The 19,491-nt window shown below is 35.2% G+C and overlaps 1 protein-coding gene across 8 annotated transcripts in view; it reads left to right on the forward strand.

Moving 5' to 3' along the window:
- The window catches only part of LOC139518909 (elongation factor-like GTPase 1), a 62,194-nt gene that overhangs the window by 41,542 nt on the left and 1,161 nt on the right, over window positions 1-19,491 (forward strand). For all 8 annotated transcript variants that reach the window (XM_071310586.1, XM_071310591.1, XM_071310585.1 and 5 more), the window contains 7 exons: window positions 3,898-4,046; window positions 5,823-5,973; window positions 9,974-10,105; window positions 10,366-10,513; window positions 12,565-12,721; window positions 14,144-14,966; window positions 15,956-16,140. In XM_071310586.1, the coding sequence (XP_071166687.1) occupies window positions 3,898-4,046; window positions 5,823-5,973; window positions 9,974-10,105; window positions 10,366-10,513; window positions 12,565-12,721; window positions 14,144-14,966; window positions 15,956-16,140 (1,745 nt within the window). The remainder of the gene's footprint in view (window positions 1-3,897; window positions 4,047-5,822; window positions 5,974-9,973; window positions 10,106-10,365; window positions 10,514-12,564; window positions 12,722-14,143; window positions 14,967-15,955; window positions 16,141-19,491) is intronic.

Genomic DNA, 19,491 nt, shown 5'->3' on the forward strand with positions numbered 1-19,491 from the left:
TCAAAAATGTACTTAGATTTTTTATTATGGGCCCAGTTTTCAAGTTGGTCCAAATCAGGATCTAAAATTATTATATTAAGTATTGTGCAATAGCAAGTCTTTTCAATTGCACAGTATTGCGCAATGACAAGAAATATCTAATTGCACAATATTGTGAAATATCAAAAAAAAATTTAATTAGAGTTATCTTTCTTTGTCCAGAATAGTAAGCAAGAAATATCTAATTGCAAAATATTGTGCAATAGCAAGATTTTTTTTTAATTGGAGTTATCTTTCTTTGTCCAGAATCAACTTAAATCTTTGTTATATACAATATACAATGTATATTCACTTTTTACTACCAACTGATAAATTAAAATAATCTTTACCATTCAGTGATAACAAGCAGTTTTTTTACATCTTAATATTTTATGATGTATTTAAATGAGTAGTTATTGTTGCAAACTCCATTAGAAATTTTAATTGAGATTAGTTTTGGAATAAGGGAAAGGGGGATGTGATTAAAAAAATTGGGTTCAATTTTTCTCATTTGAAATTTCATAAATAAAAAAGAAAATTTCTTCAAACATTTTTTTGAGAGGATTAATATTCAACAGCATAGTGAATTGCTCTAAGAGAAACAAAAATTTTAAGTTCATTAGAACACATTCATTCTGTGTCAGAAACCTATGCTGTGTCAACTATTTAATCACAATCCAAATTTAGAGCTGAATCCAGCTTGAATGTTGTGTCCATACTTGCCCTAACCGTTCAGGGTTCAACCTCTGCGGTCGTATAAAGCTACGCCCTGCGGAGCATCTGGTTGTAGTTTCAAGTCAATAAATTGGAGTTATCTTTCTTTGTCCAGAATGGTTGTTGAATCACCAAAAACCAATGCTTTATGAAATCTTCTTTAAAAATTGGAGTTATCTTTCTTTGTCCAGAATAGTAGTTGATTCAACTTAAATCAATGCTATATACAATATACAATGCAATATTCACTTTACTACCAACTGATAAATTATACCAATCTTTACCATTCAGTGATTACAAGCACATTGATTACCATTCTAGGGTTATGCCCCTTTACAAGTGAAAAAATTGAAGATTTTTTTAGTTTCTGTTCTCCTAACTTAAGTTTGTTTCAACTAAATTTAATGAAATGTGTATATAATACTTATTACCTCTAAACTCAGTTTAAGTTCAATTTTTGGTAGCTTCACTTTTACAGTTCTTGAGTTATGTCCTTTTATAACGTTAAATGCTAGCGTGGGCATCATCTGTGTCCCTTTGGACACATTCCCCATTTATTTTTATACCCCCGCTTTGAAACCGCTTTGAAAAAAGGGGTGTATACTGTTTTACCTCTGTCTGTCCTTCCGTCAGTCGGTCAGTCCATCAGTCCGTCAGTCTGTCAGTCCGTCCGTCCGTCCCATGAATATTTTTCATCACATTTTTCTCAGGAACTACACTACCAGGATTTCTGAAATTTGGTTTCAGGCTTGATATAAGTCAGCTATACCATGTGATGTGTTTTCAGATTCATCACTCAACAACTTCCTGTTTACCGAACACTTGTTTGATTTTACACATGCTAGCCAAGTTGAAAATTTTTCGTCACATTTTTCTCATGAAATACAATACAAGGATTTCTGAAATTTGGTTTAAGGGTTAATATAAGTCAACTATACCGTGTGATGCGTTTTCAGATTCATCGCTCGACAACTTCCTGTTTACCGAACACTTGCATATTTTTACACAATTAATATTATCCACTTGCGGCGGGGGTATCATCAGTGAGCAGTAGCTAGCAGTTTCACTTGTTTTAGAAGTTACTATTAATTAATATTAATTTTAACCATGACTGTATGACATTTTATATTTTAATATTTTATGATGTAGTTATTGTTGCAAACTCCATTAGAAATTTGAATTAAGATCATTTTTGGAATAAGGGAATGGGGGAGGTGAAAAAAGAATAGGGTTCAATTTTTTTTTTCATTTCAGATTTCAGAATTTAAAAAGAAAATTTCTTCAAAATATTTTTTTTTTGAGAGGATTAATATTCAACAGCATAGTGAATTTCTCAAAAGCAAAACAAAAATTTTAAGTTCATTAGACCACATTCATTCTGTGTCAGAAACCTATGCTGTGTCAACTCTTTAATCACAATCCAAATTCAGAGCTGTATCCAGCTTGAATGTTGTGTCCATACTTGCCCCAACCGTTCAGGATTCGACCACTGCGGTCGTATAAAGCTGCGCCCTGTGGAGCATCTGGTTTTACTGTTTAGCTCACCTGCCCAAGTGGGCTTTTCTCATTACTTGGCGTCTGGCGTCTGGCGTCAGTTGTCGTCCGTCGTTGTTAATTTTACAAAAATCTTCTCCTCTGAAACTACTGGGCCAAATTTAACCAAACTTGGCCACAATCATCACTAGGATATCTAGTTTAAAAAATGTGTCCTGTGACCCGGCCAACCAACCAAGATGGCCACCATGGCTAAAAATAGAACATAGGGGTAAAATGTAGATTTTGGCTTATATCTCTGAAACAAAAGCATTTAGAGCAAATCTCACAGGAGTAAAATTATTTATCAGGTCAAGATCTATCTGCCCTCAAATTTTCAGACAAATCAGACAATCCATTGTTGGGTTGCTGCCCCGGAATTAGTAATTTTAAGGAAATTTTGCAGTTTTTGGTTATTATCTTGAATATTATTATAGATAGAGATAAACTGAAAACAGCAATAATGTTCAGCAAAGTAAGATCTACAAATAAGTCAACATGATCAAAATGTTCAGTTGATCTCTTAAGGAGTTATTGACTTTATAGTCAATTTTTAACAATTTTCATTAATTTGGTAAATTTTTGTAAATTTTTACAAAATATTTCCGTCTGTCACTTCCTGGCCAAGTTCATTATAGATAGAGAAAATTGTAAGTAGCAAGAATGTTCAGTAAAGTAAGATCTACAAACACATCACCATCACCAAAGCACAATTTTGTCATGAATCCATCTGTGTCCTTTGTTTAATATGCACATAGACCAAGGTGAGCAACACAGGCTCTTAAGATCCTCTGGTGTTTTCTTCTGTTAATTTTACAAACAGGATATCTCACCCTAAAAAATAAAAAAATATTAATATGCTGAGAAAATAAATATAGATTCTTACATTGATACCAGTGAATTATCGGATTTATCCCATCAAGATATTTAAATGATCAATTTTAAAGTCCGAGCCTTGGTGAGGACTTTGAAATTTATAATTAAACTATCGAGATTGGATAAAGCCGATAATCCACAAGTAACTATGTAAGAATCTGTTTCTCTAATGATTAAAAAATAAATTTTCTTTTTTTGTTAAATGAAAATCCCCTTCAAGTGCCTTTCATATTCCACGAAATTGTCAATTTCATTAACACCTGTTAGCATATTTTGATTCATCGAGTTAGCTAAAAAGGTTATGACCCTTAAAATCATCCTATGATCTTTTGAGATCACCGGCAACCACATGTTGATTAAATTTTTTTATACAATGGGTTAGGAAAGGGATAAATTTCCATAGAATTAGAGAAGTATGAATACACATGTATTAAAGTGCTTCTATCAGTACCTGATATTTGTTAATCAGTAAAATCAGTAGATAAACTTAATGAAACTCCTCTAATACATAGTGCATAATCACATTTGCCAGACACTTTAAAAGATGCAAAATTGACGGGCACTTTAGAAATACATTGGGATGAAGGTCAAATCTGAAATCAGTCAGGATACATATATTTGCTTTAAAAAATTTCATTCATAACATATCTATATTTTGATCATCTCTTTACACATGTATTTAATCTCTTCATTTTGGATAAATTAAGAACAAATAGAAAATTTGGTTGTTATTTGTATAATCTTTTTTTGTTTTAGATAAAGAATCTCCAGTTGGTTCAGACACTGAGCCTGAAGCAGACCAAACATTTATAGCTTTTGCCAGAGTGATGAGTGGTGTTGTGAAGAAAGGTCAGAAGTTATATGTCCTGGGACCTAAACATGATCCTGAAGTAGCTTTGAATGAGGTATGGTTTATAAACAAATGGTATTTATTGAGGATTCATGGCTTTTCTCTTGAACTAGTGTTTACTCATTCAAAAGATTGATAAATAGATTGCTTGATTGATGTTTTATATCAAATAGCAAGTAATAATGCACATTCAGGACAAAAGAAAAAAAAAAACTACAAAGTCATGCAGTATTTTTAGCTCACCTGGCCCGAAGGGCCAAGTGAGCTTTTCTCACCACTTGGCGTCCGTCGTCCGTCGTCGTCGTCCGTCGTCGTCGTCGTTAACAATTTACATTTTGAACTTCTTCTAGAGAACCACTGAATGGAATGGAACCAAACATGGCATGAATGTTCCTTATGAGGTGCTGACCAAGTGTTGTTACTTTGTAGCCGATCCATCATCCAAGATGGCCGCCAGCGGGGGACTTAGTTTAACATAGGACCCTATGGGAAATGCATACAAATGACTTCTTTTAGAGAACCACTGAATGGAATGAAACCAAACATGGCATGAATGTTCCTTATGAGGTACTGACCAAGTGTTGTTACTTTGTTGCCGATCCATCATCCAAGATGGCTGCTAGCCGGGGACTTAGTTTAACATAGGACCCTATGGGAAATGCATACAAATGACTTCTTTTAGAGAACCACTGAATGGAATGAAATCAAACATGGCATGAATGTTCCTAATGTGGTGCTGACCAAGTGTTGTTACTTTGTAGCCGATCCATTATCCAAGATGGCCGCCAGCAGGGACTTAGTTTAACATAGGACCCTATTGGAAATGCATACAAATGACTTCTTTTAGAGAACCACTGAATTGAATAAAACTAAACATTGCATGAATGTTCCTTATGAGGTGCTGACCAAGTGTTGTTACTTTGTAGCAGATCCATCATCCAAGATGGCCGCCAGCAGGGGACTTAGTTTAACATAGGACCCTATGGGAAATGCATACAAATGACTTCTTTTAGAGAACCACTGAATGGAATAAAACCAACATGGCATGAATGTTCCTTATGAGGTGCTGACCAAGTGTTGTTACTTTGTAGCCGATCCGCCATCCAAGATGGCTGCCAGTGGGGGACTTTTGAATGATATTAAACATGTTCCTTTCCTTATCAATGAGGTTGTGTTGTCACTTTTAGCCAAATTTTATATTTTTTCATATGATTTCAAAAACCCAAGTAGAATCAGGTGAGCGATACAGGCTCTTGAGAGCCTCTAGTTATTCTATCAAAAAGAAGATGTGAAAAGGAAAATATGCTTTGTAAGAAAATCAATATTTTTAAGAAAATTTCTCCAAAAGTTTTTCTTTTAAAAATTTGTGTACTGGTAAACTGGAGAATTCTGAATTATTTAAAACCAAGCAAATTTAAATGGAAAAGAAATAATGATTTGTGTTGCTTAGGTCAATATGTGCTGCTAATACAGAACACTAATTACAATAACCCATGTATTATCTGATGTCTTTATTTCTCTAATTTTTAAATTGATTTAATCTTTCCCCAAGAAGTTGATTATTCATTACGAACCATGTGTCATATAAGTCATCATGAACAACTCAATTATGATGTTAACTTTTCATGCTTTATTTTAATTTTATTATGGTGTTCTAAATACAATATTTTTCCAAAAAATGTTAAAAATTAAAAAAAAAAAACCAGATGAGTTTTAAATGTAAATAAGTTTAATTGTGTTGATTTATTGTATGATACTCAAAATGATGATAGGATTTATAAGTTTTTTTATGATGAAAGCATCTAACAATAATTTGTTTTATTTTTGGCAGGAAACTTCAGGTCATCAGATAGATGATAGCCTGTCAATAAAAGATCTGAGTAGTGACAGACATATAACAGTAGCCACAGTTAGAGATGTTTACCTCTTCATGGGAAGAGAACTAGAACTGATGGATAGTGTTCCTGCAGGGAATGTACTTGGTATAGTTCAAATGTTTATTTGCATAAGTTGAATTTAGAACATGATTGATAAAATTTAAACTTTTTTGAAAAGATATGACATTATTTATTGTCTGTAATTTTGAATCTTCAAATAGAATTGGGTTTCAGATGTGAAATTAAGACATCTTTTGTTTTATTGGTTGTTGGATTGCTTGTCCAATTCATGTATCAAGGCTCTCAGTGGCCAAGTTGTATAATTGGTTATCAGAAGTCAGCAATGATTTTGTGAGTTTGAATCATGCTCTTGATGAGGTGTATTTTTACATTGATCTTAATTAATAAAGATTGTCCTTTTTCTGCTAAAGGCAGTAGTACTCACTAGGTACTTAGGCTTCTCCACAAGTAAAAACCAACCCCATGATATAGCAAAGGCAGTAGTACTCACTAGGTACTTAGGCTTTTCCACATGTAAAAACCAACCCCATGATATAGCAAAAGGCAGTAGTACTCACTAGGTACCTAGGCTTCTCCACATGTAAAAACCAACCCCATGATATAGCAAAGGCAGTAGTACTCACTAGGTACTTAGGCTTCTCCACATGTAAAAACCAACCCCATGATATAGCAAAAGGCAGTAGTACTCACTAGGTACCTAGGCTTCTCCACATGTAAAAACCAACCCCATGATATAGCAAAGGCAGTAGTACTCACTAGGTACCTAGGCTTCTCCACAAGTAAAAACCAACCCCATGATATAGCAAAAGGTAGTAGTACTCACTAGGTACCTAGGCTTCTCCACATGTAAAAACCAACCCCATGATATAGCAAAGGCAGTAGTACTCACTAGGTACTTAGGCTTCTCCACATGTAAAAACCAACCCCATGATATAGCAAAAGGCAGTAGTACTCACTAGGTACCTAGGCTTCTCCACATGTAAAAACCAACCCCATGATATAGCAAAGGCAGTAGTACTCACTAGGTACTTAGGCTTCTCCACATGTAAAAACCAACCCCATGATATAGCAAAAGGCAGTAGTACTAACTAGGTACTTAGGCTTCTCCACATGTAAAAACCAACCCCATGATATAGCAAAAGGTAGTAGTACTCACTAGGTACTTAGGCTTCCCCACGAGTAAAAACCAACCCCATGATATAGCAAAAGGCAGTAGTACTCACTAGGTACTTAGGCTTCTCCACATGTAAAAACCAACCCCATGATATAGCAAAAGGTAGTAGTACTCACTAGGTACTTAGGCTTCTCCACAAGTAAAAACCAACCCCATGATATAGCAAAAGGTAGTAGTACTCACTAGGTACTTAGGCTTCTCCACAAGTAAAAACCAACCCCATGATATAGCAAAAGGTAGTAGTACTCACTAGGTACTTAGGCTTCTCCACAAGTAAAAACCAACCCCATGATATAGCAAAAGGCAGTAGTACTCACTAGGTACTTAGGCTTCTCCACAAGTAAAAACCAACCCCATGATATAGCAAAAGGTAGTAGTACTCACTAGGTACTTAGGCTTCTCCACAAGTAAAAACCAACCCCATGATATAGCAAAAGGCAGTAGTACTAACTAGGTACTTAGGCTTCTCCACATGTAAAAACCAACCCCATGATATAGCAAAAGGTAGTAGTACTCACTAGGTACTTAGGCTTCCCCACGAGTACAAACCAACCCCATGATATAGCAAAAGGCAGTAGTACTCACTAGGTACTTAGGCTTCTCCACATGTAAAAACCAACCCCATGATATAGCAAAAGGTAGTAGTACTCACTAGGTACTTAGGCTTCTCCACAAGTAAAAACCAACCCCATGATATAGCAAAAGGTAGTAGTACTCACTAGGTACTTAGGCTTCTCCACAAGTAAAAACCAACCCCATGATATAGCAAAAGGTAGTAGTACTCACTAGGTACTTAGGCTTCTCCACAAGTAAAAACCAACCCCATGATATAGCAAAAGGCAGTAGTACTCACTAGGTACTTAGGCTTCTCCACAAGTAAAAACCAACCCCATGATATAGCAAAAGGTAGTAGTACTCACTAGGTACTTAGGCTTCTCCACAAGTAAAAACCAACCCCATGATATAGCAAAAGGTAGTAGTACTCACTAGGTACTTAGGCTTCTCCACATGTAAAAACCAACCCCATGATATAGCAAAGGTAGTAGTACTCACTAGGTACTTAGGCTTCTCCACAAGTAAAAACCAACCCCATGATATAGCAAAAGGTAGTAGTACTCACAAGGTACTTAGGCTTCTCCACATGTAAAAACCAACCCCATGATATAGCAAAAGGCAGTAGTACTCACTAGGTACTTAGGCTTCTCCACAAGTAAAAACCAACCCCATGATATAGCAAAAGGTAGTAGTACTCACTAGGTACTTAGGCTTCTCCACATGTAAAAACCAACCCCATGATATAGCAAAGGTAGTAGTACTCACTAGGTACTTAGGCTTCTCCACATGTAAAAACCAACCCCATGATATAGCAAAAGGCAGTAGTACTCACTAGGTACTTAGGCTTCTCCACAAGTAAAAACCAACCCCATGATATAGCAAAAGGCAGTAGTACTCACTAGGTACTTAGGCTTCTCCACAAGTAAAAACCAACCCCATGATATAGCAAAAGGCAGTAGTACTCACTACGTACTTAGGCTTCTCCACAAGTAAAAACCAACCCCATGATATAGCAAAAGGTAATAGTACTCACTAGGTACTTAGGCTTCTCCACAAGTAAAAACCAACCCCATGATATAGCAAAAGGTAGTAGTACTCACTAGGTACTTAGGCTTCTCCACAAGTAAAAACCAACCCCATGATATAGCAAAGGTAGTAGTACTCACTAGGTACTTAGGCTTCTCCACAAGTAAAAACCAACCCCATGATATAGCAAAAGGCAGTAGTACTCACTAGGTACTTAGGCTTCTCCACAAGTAAAAACCAACCCCATGATATAGCAAAAGGTAGTAGTACTCACTAGGTACTTAGGCTTCCCCACATGTAAAAACCAACCCCATGATATAGCAAAAGGTAGTAGTACTCACTAGGTACTTAGGCTTCTCCACAAGTAAAAACCAACCCCATGATATAGCAAAAGGTAGTAGTACTCACTAGGTACTTAGGCTTCTCCACAAGTAAAAACCAACCCCATGATATAGCAAAAGGTAGTAGTACTCACTAGGTACTTAGGCTTCCCCACGAGTAAAAACCAACCCCATGATATAGCAAAAGGCAGTAGTACTCACTAGGTACTTAGGCTTCTCCACATGTAAAAACCAACCCCATGATATAGCAAAAGGTAGTAGTACTCACTAGGTACTTAGGCTTCCCCACGAGTAAAAACAAACCCCATGATATAGCAAAAGGCAGTAGTACTCACTAGATACTTAGGCTTCTCCACATGTAAAAACCAACCCCATGATATAGCAAAAGGCATTAGTACTCACTAGGTACTTAGGCTTCTCCACATGTAAAAACCAACCCCATGATATAGCAAAAGGCAGTAGTACTCACTGGGTACTTAGGCTTCTCCACAAGTAAAAACCAACCCCATGATATAGCAAAAGGCAGTAGTACTCACTACGTACTTAGGCTTCCCCACGAGTAAAAACCAACCCCATGATATAGCAAAAGGCAGTAGTACTCACTAGGTACTTAGGCTTCTCCACAAGTAAAAACCAACCCCATGATATAGCAAAAGGCAGTAGTACTCACTAGGTACTTAGGCTTCCCCACGAGTAAAAACCAACCCCATGATATAGCAAAAGGCACTGAAATTAGTGTTAAACATCATCTGAACAAACAGTATTTGATGTATTTCTTTTAATTCATATTTATCAAGATTTCTTCAGTATAGTTGATAGGCTTCTCAATAACTGTTATGCATGTACATGTATATATGCATATTTTTTAATCAACTGTTGTTTATCCCTTATGCTTAAGAAGCTAATATAAAAAGATTTACAGACGAAAATGTAAAAGTAAACTATAGAAGATGATTGCTTTATATATATGTTTAAAATAATGTTATAGGTATAGGTGGATTAGAGGACCACATCCTGAAGTCTGGTACAGTATCCAGTACTGTAGCCTGTCCTGCCTTTACAGACTTATACTTTGATGCCTCACCCATTGTAAGAGTGGCTCTAGAGCCAAAACATGCTGGTAATTATGTTACTTATTAGAAGAAAGAAGATATTACAGCCTTTATAAGTTCACACAATTATTAAAAAGTTAAAGAGACAAAAAATCTTTAGAAATACTGTTAATTTTGGAATAAGCCTTTTCTAGAGAAAACGGAAAATTTAATATGATTTATTAAGTAAAGATGTGAAATACAATTGCAAACATATACTAAAAAATAAGCCTTTATCACCCCAATAAGCCTTTATCACCCCATATCAAAGATATTCATATGATTACAGTTGATATGAAGAAACTTGTACAAGGATTAAAATTATTGAACCAGGCTGATCCTTGTGTCCAAGTGATGGTACAAGAAACTGGAGAACATGTGATTGTCACAGCTGGAGAGGTCCATCTACAAAGATGTGTAGATGACCTGAGAGAGAGGTAAATACACCAGTTTACCAGCCTGTCATATCTGTTTTATTGTTTTGTCATAAATCAGTTGTCATGTAAGAGACTTTAATGTTGACTAATTGTTGAAGGATGAAAAGTGACATAGTTGTGTAAGTCATATTCTTTGGACTCTTTAAGCTAGTTATAGTTGTGTAAGTCATATTCTTTGGACTCTGTAAGCTAGATATAGTTGTGTAAGTCATGTTCTTTGGACTCTGTAAGCTAGTTATAGTTGTTTAAGTCATGTTCTTTGGACTCTGTAAGCTAGTTATAGTTGTTTAAGTCATGTTCTTTGGACTCTGTAAGCTAGTTATAGTTGTGTAAGTCATGTTCTTTGGACTCTGTAAGCTAGATATAGTTGTGTAAGTCATGTTCTTTGGACTCTGTAAGCTAGTTATAGTTGTGTAAGTCATGTTCTTTGGACTCTGTAAGCTAGATATAGTTGTGTAAGTCATGTTCTTTGGACTCTGTAAGCTAGTTATAGTTGTGGAAGTCATGTTCTTTGGACTCTGTAAGCTAGTTATAGTTGTGTAAGTCATGTTCTTTGGACTCTGTAAGCTAGTTATAGTTGTGTAAGTCATGTTCTTTGGACTCTGTAAGCTAGTTATAGTTGTGTAAGTCATGTTCTTTGGACTCTGTAAGCTAGATATAGTTGTGTAAGTCATGTTCTTTGGACTCTGTAAGCTAGTTATAGTTGTGTAAGTCATGTTCTTTGGACTCTGTAAGCTAGTTATAGTTGTGTAAGTCATGTTCTTTGAACTCTGTAAGCTAGTTATAGTTGTGTAAGTCATGTTCTTTGAACTCTGTAAGCTAGATATAGTTGTGTAAGTCATGTTCTTTGGACTCTGTAAGCTAGATATAGTTGTGTAAGTCATGTTCTTTGGACTCTGTAAGCTAGATATAGTTGTGTAAGTCATGTTCTTTGGACTCTGTAAGCTAGATATAGTTGTTTAAGTCATGTTCTTTGGACTCTGTAAGCTAGTTATAGTTGTGTAAGTTCTTTGGACTCTGTAAGCTAGTTATAGTTGTGTAAGTTCTTTGGACTCTGTAAGCTAGTTATAGTTGTGTAAGTCATGTTCTTTGGACTCTGTAAGCTAGTTATAGTTGTTTAAGTCATGTTCTTTGGACTCTGTAAGCTAGTTATAGTTGTGTAAGTCATGTTCTTTGAACTCTGTAAGCTAGATATAGTTGTGTAAGTCATGTTCTTTGAACTCTGTAAGCTAGATATAGTTGTGTAAGTCATGTTCTTTGGACTCTGTAAGCTAGATATAGTTGTGTAAGTCATGTTCTTTGGACTCTGTAAGCTAGATATAGTTGTGTAAGTCATGTTCTTTGGACTCTGTAAGCTAGATATAGTTGTTTAAGTCATGTTCTTTGGACTCTGTAAGCTAGTTATAGTTGTGTAAGTTCTTTGGACTCTGTAAGCTAGTTATAGTTGTGTAAGTTCTTTGGACTCTGTAAGCTAGTTATAGTTGTGTAAGTTCTTTGGACTCTGTAAGCTAGTTATAGTTGTGTAAGTTCTTTGGACTCTGTAAGCTAGTTATAGTTGTGTAAGTCATGTTCTTTGGACTCTGTAAGCTAGTTATAGTTGTGTAAGTCATGTTCTTTGGACTCTGTAAGCTAGATATAGTTGTGTAAGTCATGTTCTTTGAACTCTGTAAGCCAGTTATAGTTGTGTAAGTCATGTTCTTTGGACTCTGTAAGCTAGTTATAGTTGTGTAAGTCATGTTCTTTGGACTCTGTAAGCTAGTTATAGTTGTGTAAGTCATGTTCTTTGGACTCTGTAAGCTAGTTGTCTCATGATACCACATATTCTTGTTTTCCATAGTCTATCAGTGATTATTAAAACTGGACAAATCATCAAGGGAAGTGTTTATCTTATTTAAATGAGTTTCTTTTGACAAATCTGTATGTTTTTTATGTTCAAAAGTCATAAGCCAAGAACACAAGTAGTGTATAAACTACATCATGTTATAAATTTCCGAGTATATAGAATATCCTTATCTAATAATATAAATATAAGAAATATTTATTTTTTAAAGGTATGCCAAGATAGAGTTGAATGTATCAGAAGCTATTGTACCATTTCGAGAGACAATTATAATTCCACCAAAGGTTGACATGGTTAATGAAGTTATACAGGATACCAATGTTGTTATTAAGACTAGCAGGATGAAGGAATTTGAAGATGATGATGAGGTTTGACTTTTGTCTACAATATTAAACCGCAAAAGATGGATATATCAAAGTTTTTATTCATGCTTAAGAGTTTATTAATATCAATTTACAATTATTACATTGCTTGCAATGAATTACCATGATTTCTCAGTGAAATAAAAACCAATAATTTCACATGTGAAATAAACTCTGTTGTTTCACCCCTCTGATGTCATATAACAATAGGTGTTGTCAAGATGTTGTCACCCCTCTGGTGTCATATAACAATAGGTGTTGTCAAGATGTTTGTTGTCATCCCTCTGATGTCATATAACAATAGGTGTTGTCAAGATGTTGTCACCCCTCTGATGTCATATAACAATAGGTGTTGTCAAGATGTTGTCACCCCTCTGATGTCATATAACAATAGGTGTTGTCAAGATGTTGTCACCCCTCTGATGTCATACAACAATAGGTGTTGTCAAGATGTTGTCGATGACTTTGCATACTAGAAACTGTAAATGTGTAGAAAAAGATATAGTTCCTAATTACATTTTCTACTTTAGTTCCTCAAAAATCCCATTGTCAATGTAATAAAAAGAATAAATAAGCAAAGAATTCAAATAGAGAAAAATATTACACTTGTGACCGAAACAACACTGATAATAAGGTAATGTGCTGAGCGCATTCATTAATTAATGTGTTGTTTGCTCACATATTGAATATTTTTCTCTATTTGAATTCTACGATTAGTTATTCTATTATTAAAGAAAGAAAAATAGTTTTATAGAAAACTGAGGTTAAAATCATGAAACCTAGACAATCTGTTTTGCTTATAAAAAAAGTCTTTTACAAAAATTGAACTGGAGCTACACATATAAAAAGTATTTAATGTAGACAAATCATGAACATCTTGAAGAGAAAAGAAACAGTTCACAAGTAGATACAAGTATACCTAGAAATAAATGTTTACAAGTAGAATGTAGTATTAAAGGGGTCGTCAATAATAACCAACCGTTTCAAAAATATGCTAAGTGCATGCTATAGGGAAGAAGGGTTAAATTGATGACAACTGTCTTGCACACATTTCTTCAAATTTTTTTCTTTTTTTAATGATATTTGTTTTCTATTGAAAATGGCTAATAGAGGGTAAGGTGTCAGAAAAAATGTAAGTTTTGAAACTTTTTCACGCTAAAAAAATGATCACTGTAAATTCAGAAATTATTGAGAGATTTTTATTAATGCAAATAGTGCGACTTGGTTAGTATCACAATAATTAGAACTCCCATTCTGATATCTGATATATATATGCATCTTTTTGCAGAATTTCTTGAAATTGCAATAATCAATCTGACATTATTGTCCATTCTTCTTAAATCTCAATAATAAATGCAATTAATAATTACTGAATTTATAGTAACACTTATGGATACCTATTTAGAAATCTCCTTTTAATTTTTTTAGGTTTTAAAGGCTGGACTTATTCAGACTTATACAGCTAATAAGAAATGTTGTGTTGTTATCAGAGCTCAGCCTCTTCCTGATGATATTACCAAACTGTTAGAAGACAGCATTGACTTATTGAAAGTTTTAGATCATTTAAACAAAACATCAGACATAGTTAGTTTAAATCTGACAATACAGGAAGGCATCAGAGACTTCAAATCTAAACTTAGCAAAATTTTTGATGAATCTGGAAAATTTTGGAAAGGTGCTATTGACCAGATATGGGCTTTTGGTCCAAGGAGGGTTGGACCAAATTTATTATTAAATAGAATTCCAGAATACAAAAGACAGACTGTGTGGACATGTTTAGATAATGAGTCTGAAGGGAGTGGTGAATTGTGGGACCTTGATAATAGTTTTGTTAGTGGATTTCAAATAGCAACATTGTCTGGACCTCTTTGTGAGGAACCAATGAGAGGAGTTTGTTTTGTTATTGAAAAATGGGAAATGATGAATGAGACAGAAAAATCTAAATATAGCTTTGAAAAAGAAAGTAGATCTGAATGTTCTAAAACTTCTGTGAACGATTGTGATATAGATAATATACAAAAGTTACCATCTAAGATAGATTTTGGAAATAAATGTAACAGTGAAAATGAAGCATCTTGTGATAAAATAGAAGATTCTGTATCTAGAAAGAAAAATGAGACATATGGTCAATTCTCTGGACAGTTAATATCTTGTATCAAAGATGGCTGCCGTAAAGCATTCCAAACCCAGTCTCAAAGATTAGTGGTGGCAATGTATAAATGTAATATACAGGCTACAGCTGAAGTTTTAGGTAGGTAAAAATTAATAGTTCATTGTTTGACAGAGTTACTTTGTGAATTTTTTTCTCTCAAAAGAATGGAAAGTGTATCAGTTAACAAAAAGTAGATCTATAATAATTTTAACTGATTTTCAAATAAGAAGTGTTTTATGAGATTGGAAAATAATTATAGTCTTATAATGGTATATAGGTTGATTATCAGTTATTAACAACCTAAAAAACTATCTTAATAACAGTATTGTAACTATATCCCTTCTTAATAAGTCTGTTTAAAGGTTTTGTAAGTTTTTGAGGTGAATACTGACATGTTTGTGCTTTGTAAAGAATATTACCATGAAAGATTGGATGTGAATACCTGAACGTATAAGATGTCTGCATGTTGAGTTATATTTACGAAATATTTCCTTATACCGATGATAAAATTTAGTAAATGTTTTGACTAGTTTGTGATATTGATGATAGTCGAATCTGTATGATACCCTTTATGAGGTTAGAAATGCCCTTTACCATCAGTTGTCAGACTGGCATTTACCTTAATTGTCAAAATATCCTTATTATGCTTATTGTGATTTGTCAGAGGTCTCAAATAATTATTTGGAATTTTTTCATCGTCTAAAAGAAAGTGTACATTTATTTTTTACACGTTCATGTCATTTGACAAGAATTTTTACGACCCTCTTTTATGAAATAAAATAATGAATGTTGAGAATGAGTGATGTGAGAGACAAAATCTCGGGTATCAAACCTGAGAGTTAAATTAATGCAGAATACTTTTCTTCAAAATTGAAATCAAAAGTGTCTTGTATGTGACTTGTCAAAAGATTTTAATTGATCTTGAAAAAAAGCCATAGCACAACATTCACATGTATTTCATGTTAAAATAAATTTTACTATAGTATTGTCAACACTTCTTTAGTTATTCTTACAAAATGTAATATTTGTAATTGTTAAACTGTTTTACCATGTTTACTGACTATAAGTATGTGTACATTTATTAACAGGTAAACTGTTTGCTGTTCTTGGTAAAAGAAATGGACGAGTCATTGAAGATGAAATGAGGGAAGGGTCACAAATATTTAACATCATTGCTGCACTACCTGTAGTAGAAAGTTTTGGATTTGCTGATGATATTAGGAAGAAAACAAGTGGGTTAGCTAGTCCACAGTTGGTATTTAGTCACTGGGAGGTATGTATGACCTACGATGGAAGTTAAGCTAGTCCAAAGGTGGTATTTAGTCATTGGTAGGATCTAGGATAAAAGTGGGTCCACTCAGTGTCCACAGCTGGTGTGACCTCAGGGCCTGAGTGGTCTAAGTAGTTGTCTTTGGTATCATTAGGCTGTTATTGTGATAAAAGTGGGTCCACTCAGTGTCCACAGCTGGTGTGACCTCAGGGCCTGAGTGGTCTAAGTAGTTGTCTTTGGTATCATTAGGCTGTTATTGTGATAAAAGTGGGTCCACTCAGTGTCCACAGCTGGTGTGACCTCAGGGCCTGAGTGGTCTAAGTAGTTGTCTTTGGTATCATTAGGCTGTTATTGTGGGTCCACTCAGTGTCCACAGCTGGTGTGACCTCAGGGCCTGAGTGGTCTAAGTAGTTGTCTTTGGTATCATTAGGCTGTTATTGTGATAAAAGTGGGTTCATTCAGTGTCCACAGCTGGTGTGACCTCAGGGCCTGAGTGGTATAAGTAGTTGTCTTTGGTATCATTAGGCTGTTATTGTGGGTCCACTCAGTGTCCACAGCTGGTGTGACCTCAGGGCCTGAGTGGTCTAAGTAGTTGTCTTTGGTATCATTAGGCTGTTATTGTGATAAAAGTGGTTCCACTCAGTGTTCACAGCTGGTGTGACCTCAGGGCCTGAGTGGTCTAAGTAGTTGTCTTTGGTATCATTAGGCTGTTATTGTGGGTCCACTCAGTGTCCACAGCTGGTGTGACCTCAGGGCCTGAGTGGTCTAAGTAGTTGTCTTTGGTATCATTAGGCTGTTATTGTGATAAAAGTGGGTCCACTCAGTGTCCACAGCTGGTGTGACCTCAGGGCCTGAGTGGTCTAAGTAGTTGTCTTTGGTATCATTAGGCTGTTATTGTGATAAAAGTGGGTCCACTCAGTGTCCACAGCTGGTGTGACCTCAGGGCCTGAGTGGTCTAAGTAGTTGTCTTTGGTATCATTAGGCTGTTATTGTGGGTCCACTCAGTGTCCACAGCTGGTGTGACCTCAGGGCCTGAGTGGTCTAAGTAGTTGTCTTTGGTATCATTAGGCTGTTATTGTGATAAAAGTGGGTTCATTCAGTGTCCACAGCTGGTGTGACCTCAGGGCCTGAGTGGTCTAAGTAGTTGTCTTTGGTATCATTAGGCTGTTATTGTGGGTCCACTCAGTGTCCACAGCTGGTGTGACCTCAGGGCCTGAGTGGTCTAAGTAGTTGTCTTTGGTATCATTAGGCTGTTATTGTGATAAAAGTGGTTCCACTCAGTGTTCACAGCTGGTGTGACCTCAGGGCCTGAGTGGTCTAAGTAGTTGTCTTTGGTATCATTAGGCTGTTATTGTGGGTCCACTCAGTGTCCACAGCTGGTGTGACCTCAGGGCCTGAGTGGTCTAAGTAGTTGTCTTTGGTATCATTAGGCTGTTATTGTGATAAAAGTGGGTCCACTCAGTGTCCACAGCTGGTGTGACCTGAGGGCCTGAATTGTCTAAGTAGTTGTCTTTGGTATCATTAGGCTGTTATTGTGCTTATTCAGTAGGCTTTGAGGAATCACAATAGCAATGATGTCTCAAACAGTTGACCAAATTGCAGTTTTAATTCTTCTCTCACACACTGATCAACTAATAAAATAATTTACAATTTACTTTAGTGAAGGGTTGTTATTATAAAGTGATTGTAGTGAAATATAAAGTAATAATTACCATCCAGCTTCAGAAAGTTGATGTCTTTGTCATGAATTTCAAACAAAATAATAACTAATAATAAGTAGTAGAGTGATGTTGTACTTGTCAAGAAATTACATAGCTTTTGCAAGCTGTAGGAATGTTGCCATTGTTAAAGTCATCTTTAAAAATTGAAGTTATCTTCCTTTTTATACGACCGCAAATTTTGAAAAAATTTTCGTCGTATATTGCTATCACGTTGGCGTCGGCGTCGTCGTCGTCGTCGTCGTCGTCGTCGGCGTCGTCGTCGTCGTCGTCGTCCGGCGTCCGAATACTTTTAGTTTTCGCACTCTAACTTTAGTAAAAGTGAATGGAAATCTATGAAATTTTAACACAAGGTTTATGACCACAAAAGGAAGGTTGGTATTGATTTTGGGAGTTTTGGTCCCAACATTTTAGGAATTAGGGGCCAAAAAGGGCCCAAATAAGCATTTTCTTGGTTTTCGCACTATAACTTTAGTTTAAGTTAATAGAAATCTATGAAATTTTGACACAAGGTTTATGACCACAAAAGAACGGTTGGGATTGATTTTGGGAGTTTTGGTCTCAACAGTTTAGGAATTAGGGGCCAAAAAAGGGCCAAAATAAGCATTATTCTTGGTTTTCGCACAATAGCATTAGTTTAAGTAAATAGAAATCAATGAAATTTAAACACAATGTTAATGACTACAAAAGGAAGGTTGGTATTGATTTTGGGAGTTTAGGTCCCAACAGTTTAGGAATTAGGGGCCAAAAAGGGACCCAAATAAGCATTTTTCTTGGTTTTCGCACCATAACGTTAGTATAAGTAAATAGAAATCTATGAAATTTAAACACAAGGTTTATGACCATAAAAGAAAGGTTGGGTTTGATTTTGGGAGTTTTGGTCCCAACATAATAAGGGGCCCAAAGGGTCCAAAATTAAACTTTTGTTTGATTTCATCAAAATTGAATAATTGGGGTTCTTTGATATGCTGAATCTAACTGTCATGACTGTGTATGTAGATTCTTAACTTTTGGTCCCGTTTTCAAATTGGTCTACATTAAGGTCCAAAGGGTCCAAAATTAAACTTAGTTTGATTTTGACAAAAAATGAATCAGTTAGGTTCTTTGATATGCTGAATCTAAAAATGTACTTAGATTTTTGATTATTGGCCCAGTTTTCAAGTTGGTCCAAATCGGGGTCCAAAATTAAACTTTGTTTGATTTCATCAAAAATTGAATAAATGGGGTTCTTTGATATACCAAATCTAACTGTGTATGTAGATTCTTCATTTTTGGTCCTGTTTTCAAATTGGTCTACACTGAAGTCCAAAGGGTCCAAAATTAAACTTAGTCTGATTTTAACAAAAATTGAAATCTTGAAGTTCTTTGATATGCTGAATCCAAAAATGTACTTAGATTTTTTATTATGGGCCCAGTTTTCAAGTTGGTCCAAATCAGGATCTAAAATTATTATATTAAGTATTGTGCAATAGCAAGTCTTTTCAATTGCACAGTATTGCACAATGGCAAGAAATATCTAATTGCACAATATTGTGAAATAGCAAATTTTTTTTTAATTAGAGTTATCTTTCTTTGTCCAGAATAGTAAGCAAGAAATATCTAATTGCAAAATATTGTGCAATAGCAAGATTTTTTT

Source organism: Mytilus edulis, chromosome 4 (assembly GCF_963676685.1).
Source record: "Mytilus edulis chromosome 4, xbMytEdul2.2, whole genome shotgun sequence".
Lineage (NCBI taxonomy): Eukaryota > Metazoa > Mollusca > Bivalvia > Mytilida > Mytilidae > Mytilus > Mytilus edulis.